A 17,914-nucleotide genomic window follows, 5' to 3' on the forward strand; every position below is an offset into this window, starting at 1 on the left:
TCCTTGTGACGTTCACTCAAATTCTTGAATCAATTTTGCTTGACAATCCTCATAAGGCTGCGGTTCTCTCAGTTGGTATTGCATCTTTTTCTTAAACACTTTTTCCTTCCACTCAACTTTGTTAACATGCTTGGATACAGCACTCTGTGAACAGCCAGCTTCTTTGGCAATGAATGTTTGTGGCTTACCCTCCTTGTGAAGGGTGTCAATGATTGTCTTCTGGACAACTGTCAGTTCAGCCATCTTCCCCATGATTGTGTAGCCTAGTGAACCAAACTGAGAGACCATTTTGAAGGCTCAGGAAACCTTTGTAGGGGTTTTGAGTTGATTAGCTGATTGGCATGTCACCATATTCTAATTTGTTGAGATAGTGAATTGGTGGGTTTTTGTTAAATGTGAGCCAAAATCATCACAATTAAAAGAACCACAGACTTAAACTACTTCAGTCTGTGTGCATTGAATTTATTTAATACACGAGTTTCACAATTTTAGTTGAATTACTGAAATAAATGAACTTTTCCACGACATTCTAATTTATTGAGATGCACCTGTATATATTTAAATGTTCACAAAGGTTGTATTTATTTAAATCTTACCAACTGCAAATGTTTGAACATTTTACTAATTTCTATGATTTTTCCAGGCCTGGATATCACAATTTTAAACTAAATTTTTTTCTGGCTATTTCCAGGTTTTCCATGAATGTGGGGATCATAAAACTTTTAAAAAGCAACAACATTTGCTGTATAATTTAGAAATCTCAAACAGATAAAAACGTCAATATTTTGATTAAAAAAGTAACAAGAAGAGAAAGTATAGATTAAAAAAAATCCATTAAAAGGAACATTTTAAAAACATTGCCGTATCATACAAGTGCTGACAGGCAATAACACATTTACTCGCCAAAATCTACTGGTACTTAAATACGTGAACAATACAGATCTAGCTTTGGTTTTACTGACACAGTGGGATGCCCCATCATCCTTTATCTCTGGAAGTGAAGGTCAGGCCGTGAATTCATTTCCCATGTTCTGACAGACTCATAAAAGTGCTCGTCAAACACAAGCTATGAGTATTTTGTAAGGAACCATTAAAAGTATGATGGTTTACACTCACTACAGATGTTCTATGGTCTATTTTCTATAAGGACAACTTTCTATACTTCACATACATGCACAGCATATGGATGGCAGGAAAGTAACTTTTACAGCAGACTTGTGCGATTCGCTCCAGCACTGATAAAAACTTTATAGGCTGGAGAGCATCACGGTAGGTCAATGTAAAGCACTTTTCCAGCCCTTACTGGTGAATACATTTACGCATCCTACAGTCAATCATTCCTGACTAGCGCTTCAGCCCCACACCCACAATGATGATCTCAAAACCGGTGATTTACAGTCAGAGTCTTTCTGATGTGTTTCTGAAACCAAAATATTCCCCATCTATCTCTAATGCACCACTGAACAGTCAATGGTATGGGATAAAGTTTCAATATCTCACAAAATGTGTATTTTCACAGGTGCTTAAAGAAAACCTCAGCAGTGCTGCAGAAATCATCATAGATGATGGGTTACAGCAATCATCTCACTGTATTTCACTGCAAGCACTAAAATGACACTGGACTGCTGAGCTGTACATGTCATCACATATTAAAATACAATCTTTTCCATCCTATATATATATATATATATACACTAAGTTTCCAATATGTCAGAAATGTCATTTTCCATTCTCACAGAAGGCTTTTCGTTATGTGAATTCCCATTGGATATGTCTGGTACTGTGCCTGACTTTCCAAACACCATTTAAAATACTGATTAAGGCAACATGTGGACTCAAGGGTAAATTCCTGATGAGGTTGTGGTTGTGAAGCTTTGAGATTCCAGCCAAAATCACTTTCCCCCATTACTGACAGTTTAAGATGAATACTTCGCCCAAAAACAAACAAAATTAAACCAAATATAAATCGAGAACCGAATTGAACTCCGATTCGATATGAATTATTCTGTTCAATTTATGAGCCAGATGAAGCAGGTCATTAATAAAAAGAACCATCTTAAAACAACGAATCGTTCACCGATTTGGTTCTCAAGACTCATTGATCAGTGGTTCTTGAGTTAACGGCTCACTGGAGAGAAAGATTAGGAGTAAATAAATATATTTTCAGACATTTCGGCAAAATTAAACCTATAGTATGACTTCAAAAGACTTGGAATAAAATGCACAAGTTGTATGTTGTTGTATGTCACTATGAACTAGACAAAAATTCTCTTTTTGTGTCCATTTGGGGTGAGACAGACAAAATCGTACTTTTTGGCTAAACCTTTCTTTTCGTAATTAGTTTTTTTCACTAGGCTTTTGCCTATAAAGCAATGCCTGTGACTGAAGAGTAAAAGTGTTCATGATATGACTTCGAAATGTGTGCAGTGCACAAACAAACAAAGAAAAGGGAATATGATGATCATCATCATCTCCAACATTCACAAACGATTATAATGCTGACTCAGAACTCCCACAGGGAAGACAGCGAAAGAGAACAGATAATATATGTACTGACACTGCCAGGCACTGCAACAATAGTTTCCAAACCAAACATGAAATTGATGGAGAAAAAAAATATTGTTTTGTTATTCATGTTGATTTCAAGATAGAAATCAACCACCTTGAAAACATTGATGAATTGAACAGAAAGGTTATTCCTCCATCCCTGCATCACATGCGGTGGAAAACACCCGACCCCAACACACAAGTTTGAACATGCAGACTGGAACAGAATCAGCTGGGGGCAAAAACTAGACTCCTGTTGTCCAAAAGTTGTTCTCTTAATAAAACCATGTGAAACCCAACTTTCAACATTCATTTTTAAATCAACACAGGATGGAGCCGGGAAAAAAACTGATGCAGAGTACACCATGCTCGGCCGTCCTCTCAAGAGGGAATACTTAGATTTGGGTTACATAAACAATTTAAGTCTACGATCTTTAAAATATGTCAGGTTTCTTGTTTTCCGTCGAGGTGGTGTGCAAACTGCACAACTAATCGCAGACTATGTGCGTCAATTACAAGATCAAGCTCTTCCCAGACATCGCATTCTCACACAAGCTCACGCACATAGCAACTGGAATGTTTATTCTTGTCATTAAACAACATGAAGCACATGCCCTCATTTTTGAAGATAATTTTTTTTTACCCCTGCTTCCCAATACTTCTCTTTCTCAGAGTTACATCGGCTGTGGCTCTATAACCGGAACAGTTCACACACCTGGTGACTGGTTGGAAAGATTTCAAACTGTATTAAAACAGGTTTGCAATCTGACATTGTGTCTGTGATTATTATCATGATTGCATACACTAAAATAGAGACTCAAATAAGCAACTGGCATAACTACTAAAAATTAGGGGCATTTGGCACTACCAAAATCATAGTAGGAATGACTATATTAATTAAACTTCTCTCAATATTCTCTTTCAAAAAAATCTTTCCCAAAAGCCTGTTTACACTGCAAGGTCAGTATATCACATTTCCCTTCCTGAGTTCAGTATGGAGTAATCTTATCTGATACTCTGACCACATCCAAGAAATTAAAGGAAAGAAATGTAATAATAAAAGGAATGGAACGTTTACAGAAATGATTAAACACCCATAAAATTTCAAAACAGTTCTCTCTTTGACTTTCATAAGAGCATCCTTTGTCTTAACCAAATTACATATGTAAAAAATTATATATATTCTGACCCTCGAATCTGATTGGCTGAGAGGAGTGTGATTCTAGTGATAACAGAACTCCAACCGTTTCACGTTTCACTGTCTGTATCACTCCGCGTTTTTTTTGTGTCAAGGTATGCAGTTTTAAGAGTTTTTATTATGCAGAGTTCACACTGCATGATTTTCAAACTCGTCAGATCGCCGTTGTTTTCACACTGTGTGACTATCTGGGGTAGCATTCAGTTGCTGCTGTGTTCACATTGCATGATGGATCGGCGACAGGGGGTTTTACACTGCATGACTTCACAATAGGAAGAATCGCCGACAGCTCTGTCTGGTCCGCAAACTATGTTTCACAACAAAACACACGCGAGAAGTGATAAGGAAATAAAGCGAGAACACGCGTGCGTCAGACCGGAGTTCTCGCGAGCAAGACTGTAATTATTTTAAATATATATATATATATATATATATATATATAGCCCGCAAATTGTCTGTGAGCTGATTTCCAGCTACAAGGAGAAAAAGAAAAACAGATTATGCAGGAGGGAGATGCAGGGAACAGGGACTGGGTGTTCTGCAAAGAGGTAAATAATTTTGCAGTAACTGTTATGCCGATGTTGTGGCTGGTCAAGCAAATGTTTGTGCTTGTTTCTGTATGATATAATTGTTCATATATCTATTTAAATACTGATATTCTGGTCTATAACACCTCCCCGAACTTCCCTCTGCCCTGTATCTTGGTCTCTCATTGGCTGTGGGTCATCACCGATGTAGTTTTCCATCAGAAATCATTGCACACAGCGTGATTGTGAATCGCTGACAGCTCCACATATTTAGCATGCCAAATATGGCGACGTGTCGGCGATTCCCTCAGATCGCGTCTTTGATAATTCACACTGCGTGATTGTCACTCGCATGAACGAGCACCGATGTGCCTCCGATTTCGGGCATTTGTCTGCGATTTCACAAAACCTGTCGGCGAGTGAAAAATCGGGCTAAAATCGTGCAGTGTGAACTCGGCATTAGGAAATAATGTACTTGTTTACAGTTCAAATATGCAGTTTGTTAGTAAAGATAATTTCTATCACAGCCATGCCGATATACAGCCATATCGCACTGCTACTCGTGTGACATTGCTCATATATACGCACACAATATTACATACATCATATTTATTATTTCATATTAATATTATACTTTCTATAATTTAATATTATATAAACACAAATGAATTAAAGATATTATGACATTATGAATAAATTAACGCACAAACTACATAAATCTATCAGATGCTAGAACTCAATCTGATCTCCTGCAGGGCTCATTAATATGTCATTAACTCTGGGAGCTCTTTTGTACTGGTCCCCTGTCAAGCCTCTGAGTGGAACATTCTCACCCAGCAGTTTTGTAATCAGAGGCTGCAGGCCTGCTGTGAGTGGAGACACCATTCTGGTCTCATTAGCTCACAGTCATACACTGCAATGGTTTAAGAGCAGGGCAAGTCTGGGCTATGGTGGTTTTGAGTGTAGGATGAGTGTTGAAATGTAAACCGAGATCTATGTTGCCAGTCAAAATAAAAAAAAATTTTCCCAAGTTTAACTACTGTTAACTTGACAAGGCAACTTAAAAAGCAGTGCTCATTGCGTGACATGCTAAAAACAGTGATAGTTTATTTAAAAAAAAACAGTTAATAATTGCCTAGACACACTGCATGTACTAGTCACGTACAGATGTGTCTCTTTTTTGATTCAATTCTAATTTCATAAAACATAAATAGAATATGCAATAATGCCACTTACAGCAAAGGATCTGGATTAATACAAGGCCAAAAACAACACAATATAGGCCTAGATTTAATATAAATTTAAGGAATAATGATTATTATTAGCATTAGATGACAGTTCATTAGGAAATAAGATTATTCACAATTCTTTTCTCTTACCATTGTAATTCATAGCTGGCAGGACCACAGACATCTTAGGGCGGCTGCCTTTGTTGTGGTTGGTGGCAGGAAGAAGGAGGTGATCCTGTAAGCAAAAGAGGAACAGCCATCAGCCAGCCACAAAAACACATGCACGAGGAGAGTTTATTACATTGCTGAGGACATTGTTAAATTGCTCTGGTCACTGTTTAAGAAGTCTGAAGCATCAATTTGGTTGCTAAAAAAAGTCAAATTGTGTTGGACAGTGAGAGTGAGACACTATTATTATTATTATATATATACATATATAAACTTAATTTAACGTAATGCTTTTGATCAAAAATACAGCAAAAAATGTAATATTTTGAAATAGTTACAATTTGAAATAAGTATATAAAAAAAAAGCCATTACTCCAGTCTTCAATGTTGCATGATTTTTCAGACATCATTCTAATTTTCTGATTTGGTGCTCAAGAACCTTTCTTAATATTAATGGTCAAAGCAGTTGTCCCGTTTTATATTTCTGCTTAAAAACCTTTATACATTTTTTTCATGCTCCCACATTTCATTTTCATGTTCTGATGCATTTAAGATTAACATTTGCTGAAGAAAGCAGCCAGTTTCTTGCAAGCAAACTGACATTTGATGACCTAGAGTCAGTTAACACTTCTATAATCAGGTCAGAATTTTGTCTATGTTAGTCCAACTCAGTTGTACCAATTGGAGACATTCTCCATCTCCAGTCACACCCGTTGAAGACAGAAACCATATGGAAAGGAAAGCCCATGAGCTGGAGATTATAATAACACTCATGTCTGTGCAATGGATGGGAAACGGGTGACGGATTTGTGACATCTTTTGTCATGTAAACTTCAGTAAATGTGTTTGTGCTTAATACCATCTGTTTGTCACTGTACTAAAGATGTGCCGGAAGTTGAATTCACAATGGGACTCAAATAGTTTACCCAAAAGTGAAAAATTCTGTAATTAATTATTTGTCTTCATGTCATTCCAAATCCTTATTATTTCCATTCTTTAATTGATTCCAACTCTTGAGCTTCCCATGGATTAAAATAGCCTTTTTGAACAGTTTTCAGGTTCAACAGGTCTTATAAAGGCAAATTTAAGATTTTTGAGACCCTTTCGAGACCAAGAAAAAAAAACCTAAAGGAATAAATACATTAACATATTCTTTAAATGTAAATGTCAAGGGAGCACACAATGAGTTGTATTAGCAAAACTTAGTTACTTCCCACAGATCTAAATTACTTTTTAGCTTAAGGTTTAATACCTGCTCCCGACCAGTAGAATGAATTAATAAATAAAGAATTTTTACTGTACCTTCTGATAACACTACAAAAAAGGGATGTTGTTCTTTAGCATTTTGTCTTGTTTTCCAGTACAACTGTCTGAAGAGTTGCTTATTTGAGTTGTTCCCAGATATTTGTACTTGAACTACATCAAGAACAGAATGACATCACTTTATGATTTTTTACGACTTTTTTTTACATTTCATAAGTGTGCGATTAATCAAAATAAACACATTTTGAAATAAAAAATTAAGAAAAAAATATTAAATGAATTTCCTCGATGTTTTGATGTTCTCATTTCTAACTGAAACAATTAACAACCACTTTTCTTTATTTAAAAGAAATAATGTTTAAAAAATTATGTTTTATTTACTAGCCCATGTTATTTGAATTCATAATTTTTTCTTTTGTACATCAAAAAGGTAGGTGACAATTTTCATTTTTGGTTGAGCTAATAATTAAAAAAAATATATATTTTAAACCCGTCTACTACTAAACAATAGGTCATACATTGGAAGTTAATGCATTTGAGTTTTAGATGGCTAGAATTGCAACATGGCTTTGAAAATTTTTAGGTTCGTAAAGGGGTCCTATTATGCTTTTTCACTTTTTTAATTTTAGTCAGTGTGTAGTGTGTATGTTTGGGCATAAAAAAGATCTAGAAAGTTACAAATCTCAAAGTCCACTCCAAAGGGAGATATTTAGTTTTTTAAAAATCACTTTTCAAGAACTACAACGAACGGCTCGTTTGGACTACAGCGTTTGTTTTCCGGGCTTCGTGATATCACAAAGCGGCTCATTGGAATATCATTACAAATAATTCCCGCCTACGGAGATTCGAATGGTTGGGGGGTGGGGAGGGCGAGGTCGTGGTTAGAACGCTTGGTTGAGTGAGTACATCAGACGAGACGACGAAGAAGAAGCGCTGCTGCAGAGTTAGTGCATCAGAGAAAACCAAGAAGAAGAGCTTCAGTGCTGTAGCTTCAAATTTTCGGCATGTCTACAACAATTCTTACAAGTACAACACGACGTAGCTGGGCGCCGCGGACAGATGCCGAACGGCGCTGCCGGTGTGCCTACACTCATAGAAAATAAAGTATTTGAATTTTAAAGACGTGGCGCGACGCACCGGGACACTGCGCTTCTCGTCCGGTGCACGACTGCCTGAAACGCTGTTTTTTTTTCACCTCCGTGCCCAAACGTCTTTGTTTGGGCTTCCGAAAGCGGATGATGTCAGGAAACAGTGGTTGCAATTTATTTTTTAACTCTGTTCCTGAGCATTATAACCCCTATTTGCTATTGTGTGCTGCGCATTTTACTGAGGACAGCTTCCACAACAGGAGGGAGTAAAGTGCCTGGCGGATTCGCCAAAGTTTTTGTTGAAAGACTGAGCAAGGGGCGGGGCAATAATGAAACACTGTATAAGCTGTTTGCCAATCACAACGCACTGGGACAGCTAACCAATCACAACACATTTTGTTTTTCGGAAGGCGGACCTTCGTCAAAGCCGGAACTAATCGAGCTTTTTGTGCCAGCCTGGGGAGAAATGTATTTTAATAATGTAAATTATGTGAAAAATAATGCATTTTTCGAACCACCAAGCATGAGAGCATGTTCTAGTACACCCCCAAAACAAAATCAAGACTTTGTAAAAGAGCATAATAGGACCCCTTAAAGGAAGGTCAACATCTGAGGAGGTTTCTGGAGGAGCTGAGTCAATGTTGTGAAAGTCTGACTTCCCAAAAGACTGAATAAACCTAGAGACTTAACCAAACATAAAAAAACCGGGCAGTGTCTGAATATGACTAAACCAATTAAACATCTTCTGGCTCAACTCATCTAAGATTTGATTAATCACACAAAAATTGTCTTGAGAAGAAACATTTCTGAGAATTTATCTAAATGAATTTTGATTAAAACAAGAACAGATAGGACTAAGAATGGGGTAACAACTTAATACAGTTACATAATGAATTAATACTAGGGAACATAATACTTTTTGCCGTTTTTATGCAACGTTTTTGGCATTACTATGACTTTAAGACTTCTGCTTTGATTTAAGACCTTTTTAAGGCCTTCATTTGTGGAAGGCTGAATTAAGATTTCTTAAAACCTTTTTAAGACCCACAGAAACCCTGTGGTAAGTAAACGAAGACCAAATCTAATCTAGTTCCCAAGACTAGATTATGACAATGAGGTCTTTTAGTAAGAGCAGTGGCCAAGCTCTTTCTTTGAGTCCAGCATGTGACCTTGAACATCTCTGAAACCTGTGGGTGCAATTCTAGCGCCGGTGAGAGGAAAGGTGGAAAAAGAGAGTGACAGAGTGAAAGTGTAAGTGACTGTGGAGAATGATATGAGGAATACCAATCTCATCAGATAGATATGAATTTCTGCCAACTCTAAGGTGTGATAGGCTCGAAGGGAGCTGCAAGGAGAGGATATTACGATCGACATACATGAGGATGACGATGGAAACATCCCTAGCGCAGTTTGAAAGTTTGCAGCAACTCTGTGAGATCAGAGAGCTTGATTCAATGGAACAATGAAATAAACACTATTAGGTTGCAAACACAGTCCAGAGAAAGATGCAGGGCTCACTGCACATGAAGGGGAGAAAAGAAAAACAAAATAGGACAAGCAAAATCTCAGAGACACATGCAACCTAGGAAACAAAATAAACAATATTAAATTAATTTCCTCATTGATGTTTTGATGTTCTCATTTATATCTGAAACAGTTAACAACCACTTTTCTTTATTTAAAAGAAATAATGTTTAAAAAATAATGTTTTATTTACTAGCCCATGTTATTTGAATTCATTATTTTTTCTTTTGTACATCAAAAAGGTAGGTGACAATTTTCATTTTTGGTTAAGCTAATAATTAAAAAAAAATATATTTTTTTTAACCCGTCTACTACTAAACAATAGGTCTTACATTGGAAGTTAATGCATTTGAGTTTTAGATGGCTAGAATTGCAACATAGCTTTGAACGTTTTTAGGTTCTTAAAGGAAGGTCAACATCTGAGGAGGTTTCTGCAGGAGCTGAGTCAATGTTGTGAAAGTCTGACTTCCCAAAAGACTGAATAAACCTAAGAAACTTAACCAAACATAAAAAAACAGGGCAGTGTCTGAATATGACTAAACCAATCAAACATCTTCTGGCTCAACTCATCTAAGATGGGGCTCATTTTGTTTGGTTGAGATTAATGAACACTAAAAACAAAAACAACTTTGATTTTTGAGTCTTTAAATCAAGTTTAGTTGGGGAAAAAATGGGGGGAAAAGCAGTTGGCAAAACAGTCCTACAAAAACATCTTTATTTTCTGATTATGAGTCATTGACATGAATCATTTCTTTAAGTTTCACAAAAAAAAAAAAGAGAGAAGTGGAGACCTGTTTGCCATTACAAAAAATCATCAGGATGAAAAGAGAGAGTGATAACCATTTACGGTCACATCCCATGCAAACCGGTGAAATATTTCATTACGCTAATTTAGCTTTTTTGCTTTGGGCCACTGTGGTTCATCTGAATGCGGATACGCCTGTCCGCCGTTCCCTTTGTAACAAAAGAGATTTAAGATTCTTTTTCAAATAAGTCAGCCAACATTATTCGCATCTTCCAAGTGAATAATCAAAAGCAGGTACTGAGAGTACGGAAATAAACATTAAACATACAAAGAATAAGAAAGGAACTGATGAAAGATGTGCAATTAGACAAACAGAAGAAAAAAAGACCAGATTACTACAAACACAGTCTGACTCCAAATGAATGACACTCAGCTTGAGATCATGCACATGTGCACAAAAAATTAGGCCTGAGTCATCTGAATAACTCGTAGTCTTTTCGCCTATTACAAAGATGAAAACTAGCAGCAAAAAAGTGACTAAAATAAAGTGTTTTAAAGATAAAACAAACTATAAATGTGCACTAAAATAGCCAAATCACAGCTCACTTTTTGTATGTGATGTTTAGGGGTTGGTGAATCTGACATTGAAAACACTAATAATAAATAATGTTACCAGCAAAGTGGTTACAGCAAAAAAAATACGCACATGTGCCCATGAATAATAACAAACAAAAAGTCTTATTTAGTTGATCCAAACAAATCTCTTGAAAAGATTTTGATAATTCTCTGCCATTAATCTCACAAACTCTGGCAAACCCACTGAGTAATTGTTAAAAAAATTCTTATTATTATCAATGTAGAAAACAACTGTGCTGCTTAATATTTTTGTGGAAACCATGATGCATTTAAGGTTTGATGAAAATAAAGTTCAAAAGAACAGTATTTATTTTGCAACATTATACCTTAATCTTTCGGTCTCTTTAGATCAATTTCATGCATCTTTGTCAAATAAAAGTATTAATTTATTATTGCCCCCAAACCTATGGACAGCGTAATTGGTGTAATACATTTTATAATACAATTATTTTTGTATTATACTCTATACAGGTGAAAAAATCTCCACAGATCAGCTTATTAGCTTGCATATATTCATTTGAATATCACAGAGACATGCCAAATACTAGTGAGGTGGCATTACAAGAACCACACAGTGTGCTTTATTTCAAACAAGAACGATCGTTTACAAACTGAAAAAACAGACGTTTATAAAGACCTCCCAAGATCTAACACATGCTAGAAGATGCCATTAAGGTGGAAGTGTCTCAAGTGTCCCTTTATGATGCTGTGTGGGCTCTAAAACCAATTAACCACATCCATGTGTGGCCACAGCCTGATAGAAAGCAGATAAGACAGATGAACCGAGAGATAGGGAGGTCAACTTACCCGGCGGAAAGAGATCACGTAGAATGTGTCCCCTCTTCGGTTGAGTTCATCAAAGAAGTCATTGTAGGTGCGGTGAGGGGCGTAATACACCTGCAGCTCGCTGCTGGGAGTCCTGAATACAGGATACAAACACTTCAAACTCTGATTTACATTTTGCCACTGATAACAACTGCTTGTGCTTGTTCTAATGTTATTGCTGCAGGTAAAAACTGGTACTCAATAAGGAATTTTATACATGCCGCTTAGGTTCATTTCAAAAAGCTGTATCGAATTTACTTTGCATACCTATTGTAATAAAATACCATGTAACCCAGAGCAAGTGAAAAGTCTAATTACAATTCTCACGAATCTCTTGATAAAACCCTTTCTTTCCTGTGTGAATGTGGCCTTTCCCCTGTTGTCAGTGTGAAGCAATGGAATGACAGCCATGTTGATTTCTGGCCCAATGCACTGCTGAGGTCAGCCAAACTACAGCAGCCAGAAATATGATTTACCCTGAGGGACAGCAAGTGGCCCACCCAAAAAAAATGTAATACAAAGATAAAACAAACGAAAACAAACAAAAAGACATGTAGGAGGATATGTCTGTAAGGTGTAAAAACTGTTTTTTTGTTTGTTTTGTTTTTGGTGCAATAACCCAGGATAGATTTTAAGTCAACAGAAATTGCATTCATAATTCATTGTACTGTAATGTGACATTTCCAAGTGACTTGATTTTATACATCTGGAATTGATAGGACTGTGAAAAGTGGGCGTTTCAAACTGCAGTTTGCAGTCTTTTGTGGAGGTCTCTCCTCTTAAGACACACCAGCATCCACTTGCAGGGTGGCTATCTGACTGCTATCAATTTCACCCTAGAGAAAATCTTGTAATTGTGTTAACTACTGGCAAAATATGTTATTAAAGACGGCAAGATGTACACCAATAGCCTGAAACAATGCTTCAATAGCAATTTGGCTATTGGTTAACACGAACCTGAACATTACACTGTTAGAAAAGTTATTTCAGGGGCATTACAAAGATTATGAATTAAAAAAAAAAAATTGGGGGGAATAGCATGTACTGATACTGATGCACAAAAAGATGAGAAATCTAATTGTGTGTGGCATAGTTTGAAATACCCCTCAAGCATTACCACCGGACCTGACAACAGCTTTGAAAAATGACATTAAAAAAAGAAAAAAGAAAGTTGGGACAGAATTCTGTAGCTCCACTCTTCAGATTTCAGCCAAATTGATCACATACTTTGGCAGATCATGTATGGGGCTTCAAACTTCACGGTGTTATCTTGTAATACAGAAATTCAAATTGTCCTCAGACCATTTCTCAGAATTCACGTTAGTGAACATTACAACATTTATTTACAACAAAGTTTACATTATAAATAAAAGGACAGAAATATTTTCACACATCAGCAACTACCCAATGAAAAAGGTTATACAGTACTAATACAACACTGCAGACTCAAGGACCAATGACTGACTTTCAGGGACTAAATTATACAGTTTGGCCTGGATGATGTTGCAGGAAATTTTTCACACAACTTACTTTTCAGAGGAATCCGTGTACTGGATCTGTGTCATGATCTGTGGTACCTCAGCCCGTTTATCTGCTGCTTTCTGTTCAACAAAGAAAATAAAAATGTAACTTCCTTTTACCTATTTGATAAAGCACGCACAGTAAGACACAAGGAAATGTGCATGAGCTCATTTTTGCTTTTATATCTCTGCACTTGAGCTCCTGTCATTGTGTGTTATGCTGATAAACAGCATCTCTCTCAGAGTTTGTTTAGTTCTGTGCTCTGTGTGGACAGTGTACAGAATCTGGGAAACAGCCATCTGTCAACACACTCATCCATCTTCAATCATCCAACATCTCAGCACCCTGCATGACGACAGTATTTACATAGTGGCTCAATCCTGGTGACGGAAAGCAAACAATGTGGCGGTACCAGAGTATAATAGTGGAAGCAATCTAGTTTTGTTTTCTTGGAGTTGTTTTTGTTGTTTATGGTGAGGACATTATTTCTCTGGAGGTAGAATTTCCTGTTTAAGACCACCAGGTCTTCTGGGCCGGAGATTTTTCCAGACCAGAAGGTCTTTAATGTGGTGGAAATGCATGGAAGGATTCCAGATTGGGCGATGGGAACCTATCAGTGGAAAATGGCTATCAGTGGATGTGTGTATGCTTGTGTCTGTCAAGGCAGTTTCCCAACATAAGGTAGACACTTCAAACACAGAGCAGCCTTTCAAACAATCAACTTGCTGCACATTATGTTTCTCTAAATCATAACAAGCTGTCTATCCAACTACTTTAACTATTAGTTATCTGATAAAAACAAATGATAAGGAACTAACGCAAACAAGTACATCCTGATTAATTCTGCCTGCATAAATCGTACAGCTTCACATTAAGCCAGAATGGGGCTAAAAGAAAGGTTTCTGGAACTAATTTAGTAAAATATCGTTTTGAGAGAATCTGCAACCCAAGCTGGCGAAATTTCTTAAACATTTATGCGATGTTACACCACAGAAAGCAGTCATGATAATTTAAGGCTCTCTGGAGTAACAGTGCGGTTAAGCATCTTGCTTAAGTGCACAATGGTGATAGATCACGAATCACCCCTTTTAGGGTTTGAACATCGGTTTCCAGCCCAATGATCTTAAACCACTAAGCTACTCCAATCTCACCCATGCGGCTAAACTCTGCTCTTATATTGTCTCAGATTTGTGGCTGTTGGTATAACTTATAAAATTTCAGCAGTCAATATGTTGTATGGCTAGGAAATAAAACACATTTGTGTACACATTTCAAGACAATTCTTTGTGACTCTTTGACATCTTTTACAGCACCTTGTCTCCTTTGACTCATTTCATATGAGTGTAAGCTATCACTTTGACTGAACCTGGACAACCAGAAGTAGATAACTACATTGTACTGTTGTCATGACATTCAGCACATTCTGTCTTCTGTGCACAAGGCTCACAGCAAATAAACTGAACCCATTCATCTTTTCCCACCATTGTGATTCGAGTGTTAATACATTTATGCGTCCTCTGTGTATTGAATAGTCAGACTGAGACACTTTTTTAATGGTATACACTACCAGTCAAGAGTCTGGGGTCAAAATTAATACATATATTTTAGCATGCCCACATTACTTTGAACAAAAGGGACAGTAAATACCGTTATAATGTCATTAAAGTGTTAATTAATATAATATAATAAAGATTTTGAACTTTCTATTAATCCAAAAATCCTGAAGAAAATGTATCATGGTTTCCACAAAAATTATAAGCAGCACATTTGTTTTCATCATTGATAATAATAATAATAAATGTTTCTTGAGCACCAAATCATATCACAATGATTTCTGAAACATCATGTGACACTGAAGACTAGAGAAAGAGCTGCTGAAAATTCAGCTTTGCCATTACAGAAATAAATGTAAAACGTTTTTAAATTGTATTATTATTGTTTTTACTGTATTTCTAAATGCAGACTTGGTGAGCATAGCAGACTTCAAAAACATTTGTTAAATTTACTGACCTCAGATTTTTGAAAGGTAGTGTAATATTATTAACATGAATTTATTGCACGAATAGCGGAAACTGTTGACTGCCAAATTCTACATAGGGCTTTTAAAGCTTAAACAGAACCGGGAGGGTTTATACACACATTCAAATCAAGTAAAGCTACTGACAGTGGTTTTGAAGAGAATCAGACTCAGTTTGGAAATGACTGTAAAAAAAAAAAAAAAGTCAGAGAAAAGACAGATTGACTCCGCAAACTGGGGCAGGGGGCTGTTTACTTTCCCAAGACTACTGGATTACACTTAGAGTGGGTTAAAAAGGAGTGAAAGAGATGAGCAGTGTGAAAGGAGAGGATGCAAAGAGAGGGGTCTCATCCCTAATGTAAACATTTTGAAGATCTATTTAAAGAAAATAAACAGCGTTATGTCCTGGTGGTTCTCAGCTGCCTGTATCTGGGTTGGAGGTATGCAACCCCGTGTCTGCACTTGAGCCACACCGAAACAGATGTCATGCTGAAGTTGAAAGCGAAAGAAACAAGGCTCTTCAGTCACTGCACTGGACAATGTCAAGACCCTTTGGTTTCTCTTGATTTTAGGATAGATTATCCACAATATCAGAAAGAAAACAAAAAAAGAACGAACGATAAACAATTCAGCTTTAAATGAGGAGAATCTAGCAGTTGTTAGGTCATACCAGGATAGTTCTGCCTCTGTGCTGAGTGTTGCTCATGCGGCGAGTTTTGGTCCGCTCAACATTGTGACGATGTACCCAGCCCCTCAGCTCATGCGCTATCCTATAGTTATGAAGAGCAGAAACATCATTTCAGATTTCATAAGACGTCATGTGGTAATAAGAAGAATTATGTCATCCAAAACTGTGTAGTTTAGTATAAAAAAGGTATGATCAACAAGAATGTATCTTTGTGGTCCTATGAATTTTTAATTAATGGCTGGACACTGGAATTGAAATTGCAACCAAACTACATAATAAATGAACAGAGACAACAGAGAAGAATAAAAAAAATAATGTCTGGTGCCTATTAAAGCAATAAGCTCAAAGAAGCTGTGGTTTACACTTCCTTAGCTGTTCTATGGTTACTACATATAATCAGAAAGCAACAAAAAATGTATACATTTTAACAACAAAATAGTTCAAATCATTTGTGCATGATACTGGTTAATGAGGTCTCAGGTGTGTGTTCATAGAGTATTTTACAACAGCTTAAAACATGACTCAGCAAATCATAATCAAGGAGCGGAACGGTTTTACAAAAAGCCGATCTAACGGATGTTGGATGATTCAAAGACTGCTACAATTATCTTTTACTGTCATCACAACAGAGCTCAGATGTTTATGCACCAGAGTTGTTGTTCAGGGCTATTGTAATAAAAATTCCCTTTCGGTTCGGTTCAGATCAGATCAGACTGGGTAATCAGATATAGCAAATGTGGACCAGATGTTCTGTAATGTAAATCTGAGAAGAACTGGCTTGTCACAGAACTGCCAGATAGTACTAACACTGTTAAATATATATTAAAACAGCATTTGAATATCAACTGATGTAAAACATGCTCAGTACTGACTTCATGCACTTGGTCCTGTTGACAGGTGGCTGGCAGGGTGGTGGAGTTCTGAAATACAGAGGATCCTTCACCACCATCAGTGCCTTCTGCTCTGATACCACATCCTCTAACCTATGAGGAAGAGAGAGAGAATAAAAACAACATTAAAAGACAGTAAAGTGTAAGAAGCAAAGGAAAGAATGGAAAATGGGGGTTCAGAATCTTTATAAGGACGTTTTAATTCCATGACAACACAAGGAATTTTATAAGGCTCTTGATTTAATCATCTCTTGGTACACTGTTGGCTTAAGAATACCATGTGCAAGTGTGCAAGCCAAGATAGTTCCTTCTTATCTTGTCTACGGGAAAAGACAAGATCTTTAAAATCAACAATGCCAACAACTTGTGCCAAGTTCATGCCTAGCGCAGGTACAGTGATCCTGTGCTTAAAATAAAGCCAAGACATCATGGACGACAATATACTAAATCTCCATGATGTAGTCATTTACAGTTCAATGCAATAGGAAACATGTGGCCTCTGAAATGACATCAAGCACTTCTGGCTGGGGATGAGTGACACTGAAGCTCTGGGAAGCTGGATCTATGTCTCACAATCTTTGCTGACATGGAGAAGCTCATCCCACAGAAGAAGGGATGTCTGGATTACTTTGTGGGCTTAAGGCGGCAATAAATTAAAACACCAGACTAAACTGTTCTTAATATATTCAATGCTCAACAATAAAAAAATACTTTACATAGTACAAATCCTGGGCTATTAGAATTACAGTCTCTGCACAGATCCAAACTCAGACTGGGACACAGGAGCAAGAGATTTCACAAGAGATTTTAAAACTCTTGCAGGTGTTTAAGAACTCCCTTTGGAAAACCAACATCTGGATCTCAATCTATAGGCTTTTATTCATTCTCCACTGCTGAATTACATAATTCCATTTCCTGCTTTGCTCCCCAGATAGTAAAAAAAAAACTAACCATTTCAAACAATTCAACCCTAGGATGCATTTCAAAGAACTAATTACACAGTTTAAGCTGGAAAAGAAAACTTTAGTTGAGCGTAGGAACGGATGTT

The 17,914-nt window shown here is 36.8% G+C and overlaps 1 protein-coding gene across 1 annotated transcript in view; it reads right to left on the minus strand.

Moving 5' to 3' along the window:
* The window catches only part of atf6 (activating transcription factor 6), a 41,868-nt gene that overhangs the window by 4,277 nt on the left and 19,677 nt on the right, over nucleotides 1–17,914 (minus strand). The window contains exons 11-15 of the mRNA XM_016238486.1: nucleotides 16,849–16,959; nucleotides 15,959–16,058; nucleotides 13,281–13,351; nucleotides 11,733–11,844; nucleotides 5,652–5,736 (exon numbers count right to left, since the gene is read on the minus strand). Coding sequence (XP_016093972.1) covers nucleotides 5,652–5,736; nucleotides 11,733–11,844; nucleotides 13,281–13,351; nucleotides 15,959–16,058; nucleotides 16,849–16,959 — 479 coding nt within the window. The remainder of the gene's footprint in view (nucleotides 1–5,651; nucleotides 5,737–11,732; nucleotides 11,845–13,280; nucleotides 13,352–15,958; nucleotides 16,059–16,848; nucleotides 16,960–17,914) is intronic.

This window comes from Sinocyclocheilus grahami, unplaced genomic scaffold (assembly GCF_001515645.1).
Source record: "Sinocyclocheilus grahami isolate Dianchi unplaced genomic scaffold, SAMN03320097.WGS_v1.1 scaffold540.1, whole genome shotgun sequence".
In the NCBI taxonomy this organism is placed as follows: Eukaryota; Metazoa; Chordata; class Actinopteri; order Cypriniformes; family Cyprinidae; genus Sinocyclocheilus; species Sinocyclocheilus grahami.